The following is a 19,356-nucleotide window of genomic DNA, read 5'->3' as shown; positions in this document are numbered from 1 at the left end:
CCAGAAGTGGCACATATTGTGCAGCTGTTTGTTAATAAATGTCCCATTGTGTACTTTTTTCCCTCCTTTTGTTGTTTTTTTGTGTATTTTTTGGTAATTTTGGACATATTTTTTTATATGCATGTTTTTCTTTTATGTATTTGTGTTGTCCCAATGTGTACTTTTTCTCATTTTGTGTCTTTTGTTGTCCTTTTGTTTATTTTTGTTCTTTGTTTTGTCCCATTGTGCATTTTTATCTCTTTTTGTGTACTTTTGTTGTTCTTTTGGGTGTTTCTCAGTTTATATGTAAGTTTTTTGTTGTATTTTTGTTGTTGTTTTGTGTATTTTTCTTGTCTCATTGAGCATTTTCCTCCGTTTGTATATTTTGTTGTCCTATTTAGTATTTGTGTTGTTCTTTTGTGTATTTCTCTTTTAATTTGTGTTTTTGTAGTAATTTTCTGTAATCTTTGTTGTCATTTTGTAAATTTACATTTGGGGCCGCTAGTATGTTTGTGATACATGCGTCAAGTTATTTTAGTCTGTGTGGTATTTTCCATCAGCAAATTTAACCCTGAATTGTCTTCCTTGGTTAGACTTTATTTGAATTAAAATGATTGAGATTTATGTCGCATATCGCCATGTTGAGTTTTGCTCCATATCGTTCAGCTCTACCCAGAGCGGGTGGTCACCTTGCGTCTCTTCTTGTCCGTCTCCTTGTACAGGTGGAGGCGCAGGTTCCTGACGGCGGGCAGGTTGTTGAACTCGAAGTGTTCGCCCCAGAAGACGGTGTCGGTGCGAGGTTTGCTGGTGGTGCGGGCGTAGAGCATGTCGTCCAGGCATAGCTCGCAGTAGTAGCGCTTCTTGGCGGGAAGTTCTCGGGCCTCGATGATCCACAGCTTCAGCACATTGTCCACCCGTCGACTGTTGTCCTGCAGAAAGAGACGCAGGGGGAGGAGTTAAAAGGGCCTGGGATGGACTGATGATGGGAGGAGGCCAGTGACGTGCAGGTGAGCTCAGAATGTAAAGGACAAAAACTAAATGTTGGCATTTGTTGTTCAATTTCCCTCCGATTTCCACAATTTAGATCATTTTTCTTTCGTTTGAATCCAGAGCTAAGACTCAAGGTGAGCTCAGCGTGCTGTCAAATATGATTGTTAAAGGGTACCTGGAGTGAAAATGTATATAACAAAAACTGTGTTTAATGTATTAACAATAAACAAAATATGTGCACTTAAAAAAAACATTTTAAAAGGACATTTTTAGAACAATTCTATACCTTCGTACATAAACTATGGAGAGTCACCATTTTGATCAAGATATGATGCACATTAATTGATGAATGGTGCATTGTGGGAGGCAGAGGCGTAACAGGTGAGTTTACGTTGTGGGAAGTGTAGTTTATCTGTTAGCTCTGGGCGTGAAGCAGCCGTGTGTAACCTCTCCATCAGTGATAAAGTGCAGCATCCAGGTTGTAATTTAGAAGAGGATTAAAAATCACCTAAGCATCATAATTAGCCTAACGCACACAGCTGTTGTTTGCAGCAGAAACGAGCCATGGCTGAGTAGTACAATATGGTTAGCAACTGTGATGAAAGCTGCGTGAAAGACAGCGCCCTAACCAACAGGTACTTGTCATTACTGGCTCAGGGCCATAACAAGGAGGGAGACCACACCAGAAGTATCGTGCTCAAAAACAGGATTTATTTCACAAATAAGATAAATATTAACAGAAAATAAGACGTGGGGTGTTTAATGTATGTTAATATCTGTATTGAAGGCAGGTGATGTATGGTGGGTGAAAGATGTGTGTGTGAAGGGAGTGTGGTGCATCAAAAGAAGCTCAAACTCAAGAGTGCGTGGTCGAAGCGGTGGCAAGGCAGACGCTGACAGGCCCAGCGTGAGCGCGCAGAGAGCGAGAGCGAACTCACGAGAACGTCCAACATTTATAGGCACTCAGCAGCAAGTAGGCGGGGCACACCCCGATCCAGGTACCAGACTTGCACAGAGAAAAAGCAGCGGCAAGTCAGGGCAACCAATACGTCTTCTGCGGCAGCGGACGCATCTGCCATACCAAACGCACCGCAGGGTCCGCAGGATCAAAAAAATTACCAATTCGCGTCATGCACACGTCTGAAGTGAAGCACTGCCCACCAGTGACACATCCAACTTGTTGAGTTTCACTGCCTGCTGAAGCGAGGAGCTGCACTCCTTTTTCTACTCTCACAAACATAAACCACCAGTGAAAAAAGCCGGTGTGATTAGCGGCTAAGGCTATCCTAGCTCAGTGCCAAATTTCAAAGATGAAAACTACAGAGAGAACTTTTACCTGCTACTACCACCTCCTCCACGTCTAATCCTTCGTAGTCCGGTCCCTGTTATAAAGGCCGTGTCATACAGCTCCAGGTGCTCACACACAGCTTCTACTCCATGGTTGAATGAGTGAACAGACCGTTGTCCGTGTTGATGGCCTGACGTCATCGTCAACAAAGACTCAACAAAGGCTTTCGTCATGCGAAACAGCCGCAGCAGTTCAATATTTTCAACTCTTGCGTGTGTGCGGATATGAGTAAAATCGGGAGCGCGCTCGCACGGCCAACACACTTGACGTGCGAATCGTACCGCACTGCCGCACCGGAAAGATTTCGCATCTGGTTTCGCATCTGGTACAGCCCAAACAAAGTTTAAACGCCCGACTCTGAGGAAGCCTCGGGGCTTAACAGTTACCGTGGAGTTTACTTAGCTTCTATGGCATGTCCTATGTTCCAGGGGCTAGTGGTCCCCCTTAAACATGGCGCTCCGGCGTGTCAAGTAAATGCAGACTGGAGAAGAATTACAAACGTGTTTAAGGGGGAGTAAATGTTGTCCACCGACTAGTATGCGCATAAAGTCGACTATTAAAATTATGTAGTCGTTCAACCCCTAGTTTCTAGTAAACATCATGTAAAACAATAGAGTTCAGATAAGCATCCCCCAGTCAGCATGTTGGCCCCGGGACATGGGGTCACCACCGTGCTGTCCCGGTGTGGCGTGGCACAGTGGGGTGAAGCATCAATGCGCTCGAGAGACAGAGTTCATCATTTAGCCACAAGGAAATAAGAGGGAACAATGTGGTGGGGGTGCGGTTAGAGCCATGACACCCCCCATAGTATCCCCTGTAAGCAAAAGCACAGTAGTGCTCTGAACAAGTACGTTTACAAGCTGCATTCAACCACTTTCTGTGAAGAAATTCTGTCAGGACCGCGTCTGGTTTCAGAAGTAACTTTGGCTTGTTGACCATTAGCTTAGCCCATTAGCTTAGCAGCTCGACTTGAAGTGGTCCTCGCATACCACCTGATTTTCTCTCAATGTAAACATTTTAAGTGTGTATTCCTTACCAATATTATGGAGCCAATGTCTGGATAATGCTGATTTACTGTTGTTATTTGGCTTAGTGAAGGAAAAGAAATGTTTCTGTGGGTTTTTTGCTCCTGTTGTTCTGTTATTATTCAGAAACTGTAGACCGACTGTTGCCTAGCAACAGCTAACGGGACTCTGTAGTGTCATATGCATGTGTGTCATATCCTGTCCAAAATGGCGACCCTCCTTAGTTCATGCCAAAAAGAAAAAGTTCTAAAAAGTCCTTTTAATGTGTTTTTTTTTTTTTTTTTTAAATAAAAAGGTGCACAAGTTTTGTTTATTGGTAATACATTAAACACATAACTTAAATTCCACTACAGGTACCCATGCATCGCACGATCATTTTCAATAAGATTTGTAACCAGAAACCTCACTGCGCATCACTGGAGAAGATGACGTAGCATGGAGGAAAACAAGGCGCGGATGGAGAGACAGGAGATGACGGGATGATGGCATGAAACATTTGTGAAAACTCTTAGTTTGAAAAATAGGACGGACAAGGCAACAAAGATGACAAAACGTGAGAAATGAAACAAATGTGTTTAACGCAGAGAGAGAAAGAGTCGCACAACGAGCCGCTTTGGTTCCATTTGGAGAGTTTTCAGAGATCTGGAGATGCAAACTAGATTGTCAGGAACAGATCTATTCTTTATATGTCTGTAACAGAGGACAGGAACAGATCTATTCTTCGTACATCTGTAACAAACAACAGATCTATTCTTCGTACGTCTGTTCTATCCCTCCTGAAAGTGCAGCAGGTGTGAGCACAGACACACACAGACAGGAGGATGGAAGTCACACATAGACATAGAGGAGAGAGAGCCGTTCTTTCTCTCCCCTCACCTTGTTGGGCTTGACGGCTCGTTGCAGGTTCTCGATCCATTTGTCTCTCTCTGCCGCGGAGCGACATGCAAAGCACTTGGTTCCCGACGCTGTAGTCACCTGAGGTTACAGCCATTAGTTACCATGGAGACGCTGTAGTCACCTGAGGTTACAGCCAATGGGACATTTAAACAACCACAGCCATTAGTTACCATGGAGATGCTGCCCGGTACCCACTCACACCACCTCAGGAACGCTGCACTAATGGACCGGACTCATCCATTCTCCATGTTTAGTGTCATTATTACAACAGGAGACACTTCCTTTACTTTGATAAACGTACAGATACTTCAGTTGGTAACAGTTGAAGTTCTGACTGAAACCAAACGTTATAATTCAACAGGAAACTGTAACATCTGTAAAGTAGAAGGAGATGTAGATGTAGATGTGTTAGTAGAGCATCTGAATCTCCACATCAGTTTTCATGGTCAGGGTTCATCATATTACATAAAGTGGTGGGACTCGATGAAAAAAAATGATCAAATTAATTAGAGACTTTGTCAATAACTAGAAAAAATGGCATTGCACACACACATTACCAAAAACTGTAGGCAGCACTCACAAGGAACTAACAGCATTACGCTACGTCATTGTGGATTGAACAAAGATGTATTTAGAGTTACAAACATTGTGCAGGGAAAGATTTGAACCAGGATCCTAATAATGATTGCTCAAAGGAAGGTAGAAGCAGGCTCTGATCACAGTGAGCTAAAGCTGCACATAGAAGTCTGAGGGTAAAAGTCCGACTTGTGGAAGCAAAGTAAGGGGCGAATGCTAAGCATTCCCACTAAAATTAGGATTTTAAGAAAGAGGAAGACTGTAGCAACATTTTAACATATAAATTGTAGCTGTAACTGCAAGATTCAAGTTTTAACTGCAGTTTTTCCTCAATGTTCATAAGCAGCAGCTGTCACACTCTAGCAGACCAAATCAAGCACTCTAAGGATTGCAAAAGCAGTCTGATTTGCATAAAACCTTAAATGATATTAAAAGTACGAGAGATGGCATTTTAAAAATTAGGTATCATCATTGTCACTAAGCAGCACTTTTTGATCTTTGAACGCTGTAAATAAGTTAAGATTTGCATGCAGCATGACAAACAGGGTCAATTAAAAAATAATATAAATCTATTTTGTCAGAGTGAAACTTCTACAAATGACATATATTGGATGCTCTAAAGCAGTGGTTTTCAAACTTTTTTGGTTAAAGTCCCTCTTTGTCCAACTAGAACATTTTGCTCAGAATTCTGTAAAAAAAATAAATGTAGAGCATAATGATAGAAAGAATGACTTCCTGTCATCTCCGTCCTGATGTAGGACGAAGCTGACTTTTATATTTTCAGTTCATGATATATTTAAGATAATTTCTATCATAAGTTTGTGTGTTTTTTGGTGTCATTTTGTGTATTTTTCTTGTCATTTTTCTGTGAGTCTTTGGTAATATTTCATATGATTATAATTATTAATTAAAAATACACATTATAAACCCTCAAATATAAATGTTTGCATTTGTTATGTTTCTCTCTCTCTCAAGTACCCCCCAGTAGTGCCATCGCGTACCCCTAGGGGTACACGTACCCCCGAATGAGAAACACTAAACTAAAGGCCCCCAGGCCTTGAGTTTGACATGTGTGTACTAAAGTGTTTTACTGAATCTTTGGAGCTTTAACTTTAATTTTTACAAACAGAAAGAATTTTGAGAGCTGGGTTAAGGATTCTGAAGGGCCGAGCTTGGCCCCCCAGCCTCGAGTTTGACACCAGTAATGTAACTGATTGGAGAATACATTTCAACACAAGTATCTGATTATTTTACTGAAGTAAAGGAGGTGTATATCTGTTCAAATGTAAGGAGACACATTTGTTAAAGAAATACTTCAATAGTAAAGTATTTCTACTCCGTTACTTGATATTTGTGTGTAAATAATGAGTGATGTGCTCACCTCGAAGCAGTACTCCTGTCCCAGGATGCTGGAGTGAACAGGTTTGATGATGGCGTCCTCGTCCAGGGTGAGGTCCAGGGCCTCAGCGGCGCTGCTGGGGGACAGCAGGGACTCATGGGAGTGGGACTCTTTGAAGCTCTGCATCAAACGGGTCCTGGAGGAGGAGGAGAGAGTCCTGTAAACAATATAGATCTAAATCGGTAGATCTGATGTTCAGCAGGAAAAAGAGAAGCACAAAGCAGAGCAGATCTATTCTCACACAATCAACTCAAACGTAGTTTCTACTTGTCTGGGTTCGGTTGGTTTATGTAGGGGTTCTCAACCTTGGGGTCACAAGACACTTGGAGGGGTCACCAGATGCCTTCAAGAAACTAAGAATATTTTCTGAAGAATTTTTAGCCCATTTTTGCTTATTTTTACCTTTTTTCTGCAACGACACCAAACTCACCATATTTAAACCTATTTTCATCTCTTTTTTTTTGCCATATTTTTGCTCCTTTTAATGTCCCATTATTGTGATCTTTAACCTCTTTCCACCACATTTACCTCCACAAAGCGCAAAGCAGAAGGTAATGTTTTACCCTGCATTTATCTGTCTGTCTGTTATCAAGATAACTTGAAAGGTTATGAACAGATTTGGATGAAATTTTCAGGAAGAGTTGATAAGGGAACAAGGAACAGGTGATTACATTTTGGTGATGTTCTGGATTACCAAAAATGAGAAAATACCAAAAAAAAATAGGAAAATAGGAGCTGTGCTTGAGCCTGCTCCTTTAAGCGTGCTGGCTTATGGGTAATGTGTGGTGGCTTGTGGGTAATGTAGTAGTGGTAGGGATGTGCATTGTGCGTATGTCCCGCCTGGTACTCGTGCTGTACTTGAGTGCTCTAGTTCATACCTGTTTTTGTCAATTTATCCACATTCACACTTTGTCAGGTCCATTATTTGCCATTTTAAACTAATTGCTCTAATATTGACACTTTTGAACCCTTTTCACCACTTTTCCTGTCAGTTTTTGTCCACTCTAATTTGCAATTTTAACCAATATCTGTGGTTTTTAAAATGACTATAATAATAATAAACGTTCCTGGATAACAGTGAATATTATTCAGATGAATAAATAAATGTGGTTATCACAGATTCATAGAACGATGGAGGGCGGGATGTTAATAAACTCTTTACACCTGTTATTCTTTAATTGATGAGGTGAAACAGTGAAATGTGAGGCAGACGACAGGCTGAGATGTTTTAATGAGTGACGGCGTCTGAACTCGACTCCACAGAACAAACCAAAGTGGAGGCGTTGAGACGAAGGCTTTTTGACAGGCAGCAGTGAAGTGGACAAAGGCCTCCAGTGTCAACGCTTCATTAGCTGCAGCTCAAAGAAAATCAGCCAAAGTGACTCAGATTTACTGCCCTTGTTTCCTAGGAGCTTGTGCCCAAAATCACAAATTGATCTGAGCCTCAACAAATGATACAGGATTCATTTGAAGACCTAAGACTCGCAGTAATCTGAACTCTTTATAGTAATATTTTTTAATTATATTTTTATGACAAATTGTGTATATATATATATATATATATATATATAGATTGGTTAATTTGGCAAAAACAAGCATGAAATCTGGTGAAAAGAAATTAAAAGTAACCATATCATATGTGACATTAACTGTAAAAGTGGTGGAAAGGGTTATAATGGCTGAAAATGTCTTGAAAGTGGGAAAAATGTGCAGAAAAGGCATTGAAATAAGATGAAGTGTCAGAAATGGGAGCAATGTAGCAAAAATATGGCAAGAAAAAGTGATGAAAATAGGTTAAAATATGTTTGGTGTCGTTGCAGAAAAAGGGTAAAAATAAACAAAAATGGGCTCAAAAAATATTTGCAGTTTCTTGAAGGCATCTGGTGACCCCCTCCTAGTGTCTCATGACCCACAATGGATTCCTGATCCCAAGGTTGAGAACTAGTGTCAGTGGATTTTGCAGTGGTCTGATATGGCAGATTTGAGATTTTCCTGTTATGCTTTTTCTTTCCATGCCCAGAAAGAACTCATTGGGACACATCAAAGCGATCAGCAGACGCCTCTGAAGAAGACTGGCAGTTGACAGTCGAAAAACATGTCAGGACATCAAAGTAAACTTCCTGAAAAGGGTTTTCTGAATAAAAGAAAACATATTATTCAGAAAGAAGAAAAAATGAAGTGGAACTATTACATGGAAGTCAAGGAAACATCAAAGCGATTAGCAAACGCCTCTGAAGAAGACTGGCAAGTGAGTCGAAACGTGTCGGGAGAATAAAGTAAATTTCCTGAAAAACGTTTGTCTGAATAAATTAAACCATAATATATTGTTTAAAGACTCAAACAAGTGCAACAAAAAGGTCAGGCCTTACTTTTCTCAGCATTAAAAACCAACACAGTGACAGATCTGCATCTCTGCACCCAAACTCTGGGCAAAAAAAACCATTTTAAACGTCTTAAAAAGAGTGAAAGCAACACGGCCAACATCAGCAATGCTGCAAAAGTAATCAAAACATCGATATTATCACTAATTGATTGATTGTGATTGGTTCTCGGTCAATGTGAGCATCTTTTAGCCTGCAGGAGGACTTCCTGTCATCACTGTCTCACTTAAATGGACCACACACACACACACACACACACACACACACACACACACACACACACACACACACACACACACACACACACACACACGTACGTACGGTGAGTCGAAGCAGAGGGCGAGGAGTCGATGGCGGATGCTGAGAAGAAGCAGGATCCACCAAGTGAGGAAAAGAGAAGAAATCTGCTCTGCGTAGTAGCGTTAGCTTTAGTGTCGCTAGCGCCACTCGTCAGTGTTTGCCTTCATCAACGCCGCACTGATTACACGCAGAGGGCCTTAAGCGGGGAGAAACACGGCGAGCGAGGGACGGATAAAAATAAACCCAAATGAGTGAGTCAGATGGAGGGAAAATTCAAAACAAGAGAGAGAACGGAGGTCACGAGAGGATGTGAGAGAAAGATCACGTCCACAACGAAAAGAGTGGCACGTTAAGAGAGCGGGAAAGTGAGCGCTGGATTGGGTCAGTGTTTCTCAACCTTCTCAGCACGCCACCCTCCAAAATAAAGGTCCCAGAGAGCAGGGACCCCCACTGTAGCTGAAGGTGGTTGAACACAGACATGAACATTGAAGAACAGTCATGTGGAGACAGGACCATCTATAAGGGGGAATAAAGGGGAGATTTTTGGGGTCCATCCATAAAGTCAGTAAAATGATGGTCTATTGTTCTATGAATCTGTGATAACCACATTTATTTATTTATATGAATAATATCCACTGTTATCCAGGAACGTTTATTATTATTATTATTATAGTCATCTTAAAGATGGAAATCATGGTTTTAATCACTAATAAAATGGTTCAAAGTGACCAAAAATGGTAAAAAAGGTGGTGAAATGGGATTTAAAAAACCACAGAAATCTTTTTTAATTTTCAAATTAGAGTGGACAAAAACAGAGAGAAAAAGTGGTAAAAATGGTTGAAAGTGTCAATATTAGAACAATTAGTTTAAACTGGCAAATATTGGGCATAACAAATCGTGAATGTGGTTAAATTGGCAAAAATAAGTGTGAGCCAGAGATAGGCACCGGCAGGAACAGGAACAAGCAGAAATGGATGATGGAAGAATGAAATATGGTGAAATAGTCTTGAAAGTGTTAAAAATGTGCACAAATGACATTGAAAATTGATGTAGAAGTGTCAGAAATGGGAGTAATGTAGCAAAAATACATTAAAAGAAGAAAAATATGGCAAGAAAAGATGCTGAACAAGTTAAAATATGGCAAGTTTGGTGTAGTTGCAGAAAAAGGTTAAAAATAAGCAAAATTAGGCTGAAATTGTTCAGAAAATATTCTTAGTTTCTTGAAGGCATCTGTTGATTTAAATACATTTTCATGGTCTTTAGTCTAAACTCCCAAACTACTTCAGAATAATGTCGCCTCATCAACTCAAACCTTGTCATCTTCGTCTGATGGAGAAACAAGCTGTACGTGTTGTTTTGCTGACTAATGGATTCACTTTTCTATCTCGTTGATGTTCTGCTCAGGCTGCAGGCGGAGGTGAAGTTTGTGTTTCTAATCCAAACAGAGGGCAAAGGAGCATCAGGAGACAGACGTCTGCCAAGGTGTGTTTCCACATCATTTACTTCCTCCCCTCGGTGTAAGAGTCAGAGCACGGAGAGTGAACATCTGCTGCTCTGTGTGTGTGTTGGTCCACGGATACAAACTGTGTGTTAACAAGCTGAAACATTGAGAGGTGGAAACTGGACATGTGGTCAGTACCAGCGCCTCCAAAAAGCTTGGCCAATTTTCCATTTTCTGAGCAATTTCATATTTTAACCTATTTTCATCACTTTTTCTTGCCATATTTTTGCTCCTTTTATTATATTTTTGCTACATTTCTCCCATTTCTGACACTTCTACATCACATTTAATGTCTTCTCTGCATATTTATTTCCACTTTCCAGAAATGTTCAGCACTTATAAAGCCTTTCCACCATCTTTCCACCTGTCACATATATATGTTGACCCATTATTGTCACTTTTCCCCATATTTTATGCATAACTTTGCCAATTTAACCACATTCACCATTTGTCATGCCCAAAATTTGCCAGTTTAAACTATTTGTATACATTTTAAATTACATTACCCCAATTTCTGCCACTTTTAAGCCTATATTGACAATTTCAACCCTTTTTACCACTTTGACCATTTTTGTCCACTCTAAAATGCAACTTTTAACCAATTTCTGTGGTTTTTAAAATCCCAATTCACCACCTTTTCCACCATTTTTGGTCACTTTTGGTTGGTTATTTGGTCTGCTCTCCATCAAATTTCAATGCCTTTTCTGCACTTTCAAGACATTTTCAGCACTTATAATAACCTAATGTCACATATGTTGACCCATAATTGTCACTTTTAACCTCTTTTCACCATAATTAATGCTTATTTTTTGGAGAATGAACCACATTCACCATTTGTCATGCCCATTAAACTAATAGTTCTAATATTGACATTTTGAACCCTCTTAACCACTTTTTCTGTCCATTTTTGTCCACTCTAAAATGCAACTTTTAACCAATTTCTGTGGTTTTTAAAATCCCAATTCACCACCTTTTCCACCATTTTTGGTCACTTTGAACCCATTTTATTTCTGATTATCACAGATTCATAGAACAATGGACAATCATTTTGTTCACTATATGGATGGCGGCCCGATTCGGCCCCAAATTTCAAATCTGTTCCACGTAGCCCTGCCCCTTTACCCTTTGACCCTGCTTAGCTGCTAAGTGCTAAGCTAAAGGAGGAGGAATGTCTTTAAGTTTCCTTATGAGTCGACTGAAAACCTGGTGATAAAACAATGACATTTGGAGGAAATATGAAATAGCCACTGAACACGAGGTTTGCACACACACACACACACACACACACACACTGACCTGTCTTGGTCGGCACTGCGGAAGCGTGGGAGGATCATGTGACGGAAACTGCTGGTTCGGTCCAGTTTGGGCTGACTCTTGGCTCTCTTGATGGAGCCCTTTAACCGTCTGCTGAGGAAACTCTGCAGCGTGGAGAAGGGGGAGGGTTGCCACGGCGACAGCACACAGATGGAGGCGGGGAGGAGGATGAAGGATCGCCAAGGTGATAGAGGCAGATGGACGGACCAGCGAACGTGTGTGTCCGATGTGAGGGAAGGGGGCGTGGTCATGAAATGAGTGACAAATGCAGGATGAAGAGAGCAGGGGGAGACAGTTATTATCACACTGGGGAGGTTGCATGTTCTCCTCACGCTGGCTCGGGCTGCCCCCGGCTCCTCCCACTGTCCATTAACATGTACACACACACCTAATGCATGCACACACACACACGCACGCACGCACGCACGCACGCACGCACGCACGCACACACACACACACACACACACACACAGATCTGAGCGAAACAACAGTATAGACTGTCACTAACTAATCTACTACCATTTTTTTCTTTACACCTCCAGGGCAAAAGACGAACTTAAATGAGTCAATGTTTTGAACTGGTTTGGCTGTAGTTTTGAATTGGTTCTATTTCATAATATTTCGTGAGATGTCTCACTATGGGACGCACCCTCCATCTACATCCCTCAGAAGCATTTTTCTCAATCTGCCAATCCTGATTGGCTGGTGAAATGTGTCCGTCTGCCAGGGACACTCCCCCCTCCTATAAAATGAGGAGACAGACAGACATCCTCCATTCAAACACCTCTTCTCTCTCTCACCATATCTTGCGTGTTTTGTTCTATCAGCTTAACTGTGCACTTTTTAGCTTTCAGGTGACGGACGCTGGTAGGACTGATGCCTTTTTTGCTTTAGACCACACCAGGTCAAGAAAAAAACAGCACTTACCTTGCCTCCACTCAGTCTAGTGCTGTCCTCGGTTTCTCACCACTCCAAGGTGTTGAACCATTGAGCCTCAGCTCCAGCTGACGGCTCCCTGCCAACGCTATGAATTCCAGATGCCAGCACACCAGCTGTCGTCTCGGACCCAGCCTTCCCTCAACGCCTCTGGCGCTCTGTGCATGTTGGTCCTCCACATGGACGCTCACGCTCCAGTGAACTGCCCAGCTCCACGCTTCATACCACCGGTATCCAAGCTTTTAGACGCCAGCACACCAGCTGTCGTCTTGAGCCAAAAACGTTGTCTTTGACGTCCTTCAGTGCTCCGGTACACGTTGGCCCGCATCCCTGCTAGCACCTGCTAGCCACTACGTGGTAGCTCAAGCTAATCCACCTGTTCTCCCTGCCTGGGATGCGCTGGAACTTGCCTCTGTCAATGCAGGAATAAAATCTCCAGCAAAGACAAGCACCAGGTCTGCTCAACCTGTGTAGGGCTGGAACATACCCGGCTCGCTGTCGACCCCCCGGCTCATGGCGGCACTACACAGGAGGCTGGCGCGTCAGTTGAGCCTGTCCGGGCAGGACCCCTTCCTTCCTCCTCACCGCGTCCCCGCCGCAGAAGGAGAAGAGGAAAAAGCTCACATAGACATTGTGGCTGCTCATGGTTCCAGCTGGGGCTCCCAGCTCGACCTGGCCGGCATTTCCCCACATGAGGAGGATTTCCTCGTGATTGACTGTGGGGAAGGAGGAAGCCTTCTCTGACCCTCTCTTGTCCAGTGAGGATGAGGAAGAGGAAGACCTTCATCACCCAAGCTCGGGGTGTGCAGCCTGCCGGGTGGAAGAGGAGGGCTCCACACCTGTCTCCCCTCTCCCAAGCCTGGATATGGTGGATATGTGCAGACGTGCTGCGGCATGGCTGGTGATCCTGTGGCCCACCGTTTTATTGGATACCACCAGGTCCCGCTATGAGGGGAAGAAGCTTCCCACTTCCAAGGGCACACCGAGACAAGTTCCACTCCGTCTTCCCTGAGCTGCTGGTGGAAGTAGCGCGTTCCTGGCAGGACCGACCTTTCAGCGGAAAATCCCTGGTGACAGGTGCCTCATCCCTCAACTGTGAGGCGATGGACAGCCTCGGACTGCTCCGAATGCCTCCGGTAGAGCTACTAGTCATCTAGACATCTGCTGCCATGGCAGCCTGCGGTGTGTCTCCGGAGACCCATGTTGCCGGGCAGAGCGGACCGTCTCCAGTCGGACCAGTCCGGCAGAGCCTATGCCGCGGCCGCACTCTCAGTCAGAGCGCTGAATGTCCTCTCCCTCCTCACAGCCCACCAAGTGAAGTTGTGTGAGGATTTTGCTCAGTCTCAGGACCCAGCGATGTTGGAGGAGATATCGACCATTGCCGAAGTGTGTCTACGCACCCAGCGCTGCTCGGTGCAGGCCATGTGAAAAGTGGTTCTCCAGGAGTGAGCACATTGACTTGATTTCGCTAAGCTGTCTGACGCAGAGAGAAGCGACATCCGAGACAGTGCGCTCCTTGACTCGCCCCGCCACAACCTCAACTAGGCCCGCCCGCCTGGCCCGGAAAATCCCCAGCCTCGGTTATTGTTGCTGAGCCGGTACAGCCTGCTCAGCGCACACAAGCAAGAAGGAAGAAGAAAATGGCTGGACCACTTTTTGATCCCTGGTGAAGCAGCTGGATGTTCCTTGTTTCCTAGCTCCACCTGTTATGCTTTCACAAATGCACCCAAGGGCTCCTCACGCCCCAACCTCCCAGCTACCAAGGCACGGAGCTCTGACAGTTAGGAGAGACGAACATGGTTCATAGGTAGTTCGGCTGTTAGTGACGGTGCCTGCTGTTCCCACTCGGCGGGATGCCTCGGCCACTTTTGGGTCGGGGGCCGCGGGGCCCCCGTCATCACGCTGTTTTCTGGGACGAGCAGCACAACATGCTCGCCCTGGGGGGTATGGCCCTGTCCCACCAACAGAGGGCTCCACCGTCTGTGCGCACACGAGGGGTCTCGCCACATCCTGGGCTTTGCTCAGGGGAGTGTCTGTACAAGACATCTGTGCGAGTTGGACCTCGTCCCTGACGTTTGTCCACTTTCACATGTACGGGCGGTTTTACTGTCCTGATGTGTACAGACTTCTGCCCTGTGGGCTGGTCTCAACTCGATAACCATGTCTGCAATACGGGAGCTACCATATCCCATAGTGAGCCATCTCACAAAATATTATGAAATATAATTTTAAGTTATTCGCAACCCCGGTTCTATGAGTAATATGAGTGCGATGTCTCACCAGACAACCTTTCTTGCTCGAACAAGTGAGAAAAGGTGCTTATTTTGTGTGTCGGTACGCCTCCTTCTTTTATAGGAGGTGGGAGTGTCCCTGGTGGATGGACACGTTTCACCAGCCAATCAGGATCGGCAAATTGAGAAAAATGTTTCTGAGGGGCTGCAGATGGAGGATGCATCCCATAGTCAGACATCTCACTCATATTACTCATAGAACCAGGGTTATGCAAATAACTTAAAAGTTTTAATGTAGTTTTGAACTGGTTTGGTCGTTGTTGTGGACTAGTTTTGCAATAGTTTTTAACTTGTTTTGCTGTAATTTTGGACTGGTTTTGCTGTAGTTTTGAACTGGATGGACTGATCAATGGTTCGCGGCTCAACTAGTCTGGAGCACTCGGATGGTCTATCTTTCTATCCTATTCTGTTTGCCCTTCTGTTCACTAACCCCAACAAGCGAAGCAGATGGCTGCCACCTCTGAACCTTGTTTCTGCTGGAGATTTCTTCCAATAAAAAGAGGGAGTTTTTTCTTCCCACTGTCGCTAAATACTTGTTCATGTGGATCTTGTTCTTTCTTTCTCACTATGGACTTTATATTTTCTTCAGCGCTTTGTGATGGCTTTGTTGTGTTTTACGCTATATATATAAAGTTGAATTGGAAATTGAATCGAATTGGTTTTTCCATAGTTTTGAACTGGTTTTGCTGTAGTTTTGAACTAGTTTGGATGTAGTTTTATACTGGTTTTGCTGTAGTTTTTAACTAGTTTTGCTGTAGTTTTGAACTAGTTTTGCTGTAGTTTTGAACTGGTTTTTGCTGTAGTTTTAGACTGGTTTTGCTGTACGCACGCACGCACGCACGCACACACACACACACACACACACACACACACACACACACACACACACACACACACACACACACACACACACACACACACGTCTTTGCTGGTTCAGGCTCCTTTTGTTCACCTTTGTGTCACATACCTCAACCGGGGGAAGCGGTGGAATTAACGTTCCTCCTGCCACGGGACTCGAACCGGCAGCCTTCCAGTCTCCGCCCCAGTACAAGAAAGGGGGGGAGGAGGAGGAGGCGGCAGGCGAGTGAGGCAGGGTGAAGGACAGGGAAGGGGAGAGGGGCAGCGAGCGGGGCAAAGTGGGAGCGCCGGCACTTTTCCTGGAGCTCTTTGGCTGAGACGGCTGCAGGGAAAAGCCCAGGGCGGGAGGGACGGCCAGGGAGGGGGGGAAAGGGTGAGGCGGCGTGCCACCGGCCCGGCGCCCAAAGGTGTGCTGGTGGGGGGCCAGGGCGGGAGGAGGGAGAAGGGAGAACGAGAGGGACGGAGGCAGCGAGTGAGGCCGGGAACAGGAGTTACTCACGGATTGTCGGAAGGGTTGAAGGGGGGCAGAGGGAGGGACGTCCATGCTGGGCTGCTTCCCAGTGGCGATGCTCTTCCGCCGGGGGCGATGGTCTGCAAGAGAAGAAGGAGGAATAGGTCAGGAGAGAGAAGTGACTGACAGATTATTGACAGGAAGATCCAACAAACAAAATAAAACTCAACAAAACCAACAAAGCGAGAAATCAAATCAAATTCAAGTTAAATCTCATACTTTATCATGTGCAACAAAGACTCCTGTCAGAAGGCAGCCAGCCCTTACTTTTCTCAGCATTTAATCAAAAGTACAAACAACTCAGTGAGTCTGTCCACCCTTTACAATCTCAAATACTAGAGCTGCACCAATACCAATATCGGGTATTGGTCCAGTCCGATACTGCAGTGGTTCTCAACCTTTTTAGCCCACGACCGCCAAAATAAAGGTTCCAGAGAGCGGGGACCCCCACTGTAGCTGAAGGTGGTTGAACACAGACATGAACATTGAAGAACAGTCATGTGGAGACAGGACCATCCATAAAGTCAGTAAAATGATGATCCATTGTTCTGTGAATCTGTGACAACCATATTTATTTATTCATCTGAATAATATCCACTGTTATCCACTACAATCATTTATCCACTGACTTTGTTCATTTGTCTCTCATGGACTTTTAACCCTGTCATCTTGTCCACTGTGGATTGAGACACTGTCTGCTCCACTAGGACTGTTGTTCCTGCTAACTGCTACTTGTTAGCATTGAGGCGCTAGCTACTACATGTTAGCATTGAGGCGCTAGTTGCTACATGTTAGCATTGAGGTGCTAGCTGCTACATGCTAGCATTGAGGTGCTAGTTGCTACATGTTAGCATTTAGGTGCTAGCTGCTACATGTTAGCATTGAGGCGCTAGTTGCTACATGTTAACATTGAGATTATAGCTGCTATATGTTTAGGATTGAGGTACTAGCTGCTACATGTTAGCATTCAGGTTATTGCTGCTACATGTTTAGCATTGAGGTGCTAGCTGCTACATGTTTAGCATTGAGGTGCTAGCTGCTACATGGTTAGCATTAAGGTGCTAGCTGTTACATGTTTAGCATTGAAGTGTTAGCTGCTACATGGTTAGCATTGAGGTGCTAGCTGCTACATGTTTTGCATTGCAGTGCTAGCTGCTACATAGTTAGCATTGAGGTGCTAGCTGCTACATGTTTAGCATTGAAATGCTACCTGCTACATGTTTAGCATTGAGGTTTTAGCTGAGGCTAGCAGAGCTTCGCTGATCCACAATCTCTTTCTGCACAATTTTCACACAACTGGTCTTTTGTTTTCCATCCAATGTTTTTATTTAAACTAAAATTTACGCCCACGAAGCACAGCAACGACTTAACCTCTGGTTCTCCTGTTTCTTGTGTTGTGGTCTGTGCACCAATATTATAGGTATAGTGGGAACTCGTGCAATGAGAAAGGTTCCACACTGTTTTGAGTGAGGAAAAAAAAATTAAAAAACTTTATTTGAAGTTTTATACATAAGGCTGATGATTGATGTCATTATTATGACATGATACCTGTCATTAGCACAAATGAGGTGTCATGAAGGCTGTCATTTAGTGTCCTTCACTAAATTATGACACCTTTGGAGCTATGTTGGCATTTTTTGGGTTTGGGGTTAGGGTAACAAACGACACTTAATGACTGCCTTTATGACACCTTATTCATAATTATGAATTTTTTGTGTGCGTTATTTTTCTGTAATTATTTAATCACAAATAACGCAATAAAGTTTCAGCCCTAATATAAACACAATGCTTATGTTGTTTTAGTTTTTCTCCATAGTTTTTCTATATCTAACCCCATCATCCCAAGAGAAAATGTTGATGTTAATTTAACTAAGCACATGTTATAACATGTATTATGTATGTAAGTCCAGGCTCTTGCCACAAAACAAGCCACTCTACACAACTCACACGTGCTGTCCCTGAGACTGATGTATGGATGGTTGAATGTGTCTGTGCATCCATCTGATCTGCCCTTTCTATGAAACTTTGTCTCGTCTCACACTGACATCATCAATCTGCCTGTTACGCACACACACACACGCGTGCGCGCACACACACACACACACACACACACACACACACACACACACACACACACACACACACACACACACACACACACACACACACACACACACACACACACACACACACACACCTCTCTCTCCCACACACTTATTTTACATAATTCCAACAGTGCATTTACCCCCCCTCCTCCTCTCAGCCCTTCATCTCTCTCTGCCACTCACATCATCCAAACTCTTATTTTCCTGCAGACTCACATCTATCTATCTATCTAGTATCTATCTATCTATCTATCTATCTATCTATCTATCTATCTATCTATCTATCTATCTATCTATCTATCTATCTATCTATCTATCTATCTAGTATCTATCTATCTATCTATCTATCTATCTATAGTATCTATCTATAGTATCTATCTATAGTATCTATCTATCTATCTATCTATCTATCTATCTATCTATCTATCTATCTAGTATCTATCTATCTATCTATCTATCTATCTATCTATAGTATCTATCTATAGTATCTACCTATCTATCTATCTATCTATCTATCTATAGTATCTATCTATCTATCTATCTATCTATCTATCTATCTAGTATCTATCTATCTATCTATCTATCTATCTATCTATAGTATCTATCTATAGTATCTACCTATCTATCTATCTATAGTATCTATCTATCTATCTATCTATCTATCTATCTATCTATCTATCTATAGTATCTATCTATAGTATCTACCTATCTATCTATCTATCTATCTATCTATCTATCTATCTATCTATCTATCTATCTATCTATCTATAGTATCTATCTATAGTATCTACCTATCTATCTATCTATCTATCTATCTATCTATCTATCTATAGTATCTATCTATCTATCTATCTATCTATCTATCTATCTATAGTATCTATCTATAGTATCTACCTATCTATCTATCTATAGTATCTATCTATCTATCTATCTATCTATCTATCT

General features: G+C 43.1%; 1 protein-coding gene across 8 annotated transcripts in view; it reads right to left on the bottom strand.

Annotated features, from left to right (window-relative positions):
* syngap1b (synaptic Ras GTPase activating protein 1b) overlaps positions 1–19,356 on the bottom strand; it is a 137,375-nt gene that overhangs the window by 36,098 nt on the left and 81,921 nt on the right. For 7 of the 8 annotated variants that reach the window (XM_028471027.1, XM_028471028.1, XM_028471033.1 and 4 more), the window contains 5 exons: positions 15,905–16,386; positions 11,693–11,814; positions 6,197–6,350; positions 4,219–4,317; positions 669–908 (listed from right to left, as the gene is read on the bottom strand). In XM_028471027.1, the coding sequence (XP_028326828.1) occupies positions 669–908; positions 4,219–4,317; positions 6,197–6,350; positions 11,693–11,814; positions 15,905–16,386 (1,097 nt within the window). The remainder of the gene's footprint in view (positions 1–668; positions 909–4,218; positions 4,318–6,196; positions 6,351–11,692; positions 11,815–15,904; positions 16,387–19,356) is intronic. The other variant, XM_028471034.1, reaches the window with a different exon arrangement.

The sequence above is a fragment of the Gouania willdenowi genome, chromosome 16, assembly GCF_900634775.1.
Source record: "Gouania willdenowi chromosome 16, fGouWil2.1, whole genome shotgun sequence".
Classification (NCBI taxonomy): Eukaryota; Metazoa; Chordata; class Actinopteri; order Blenniiformes; family Gobiesocidae; genus Gouania; species Gouania willdenowi.
The sequence above is the reverse complement of the archived record's forward strand: the minus strand, read 5'-3'. Positions and strand labels throughout refer to the sequence as shown.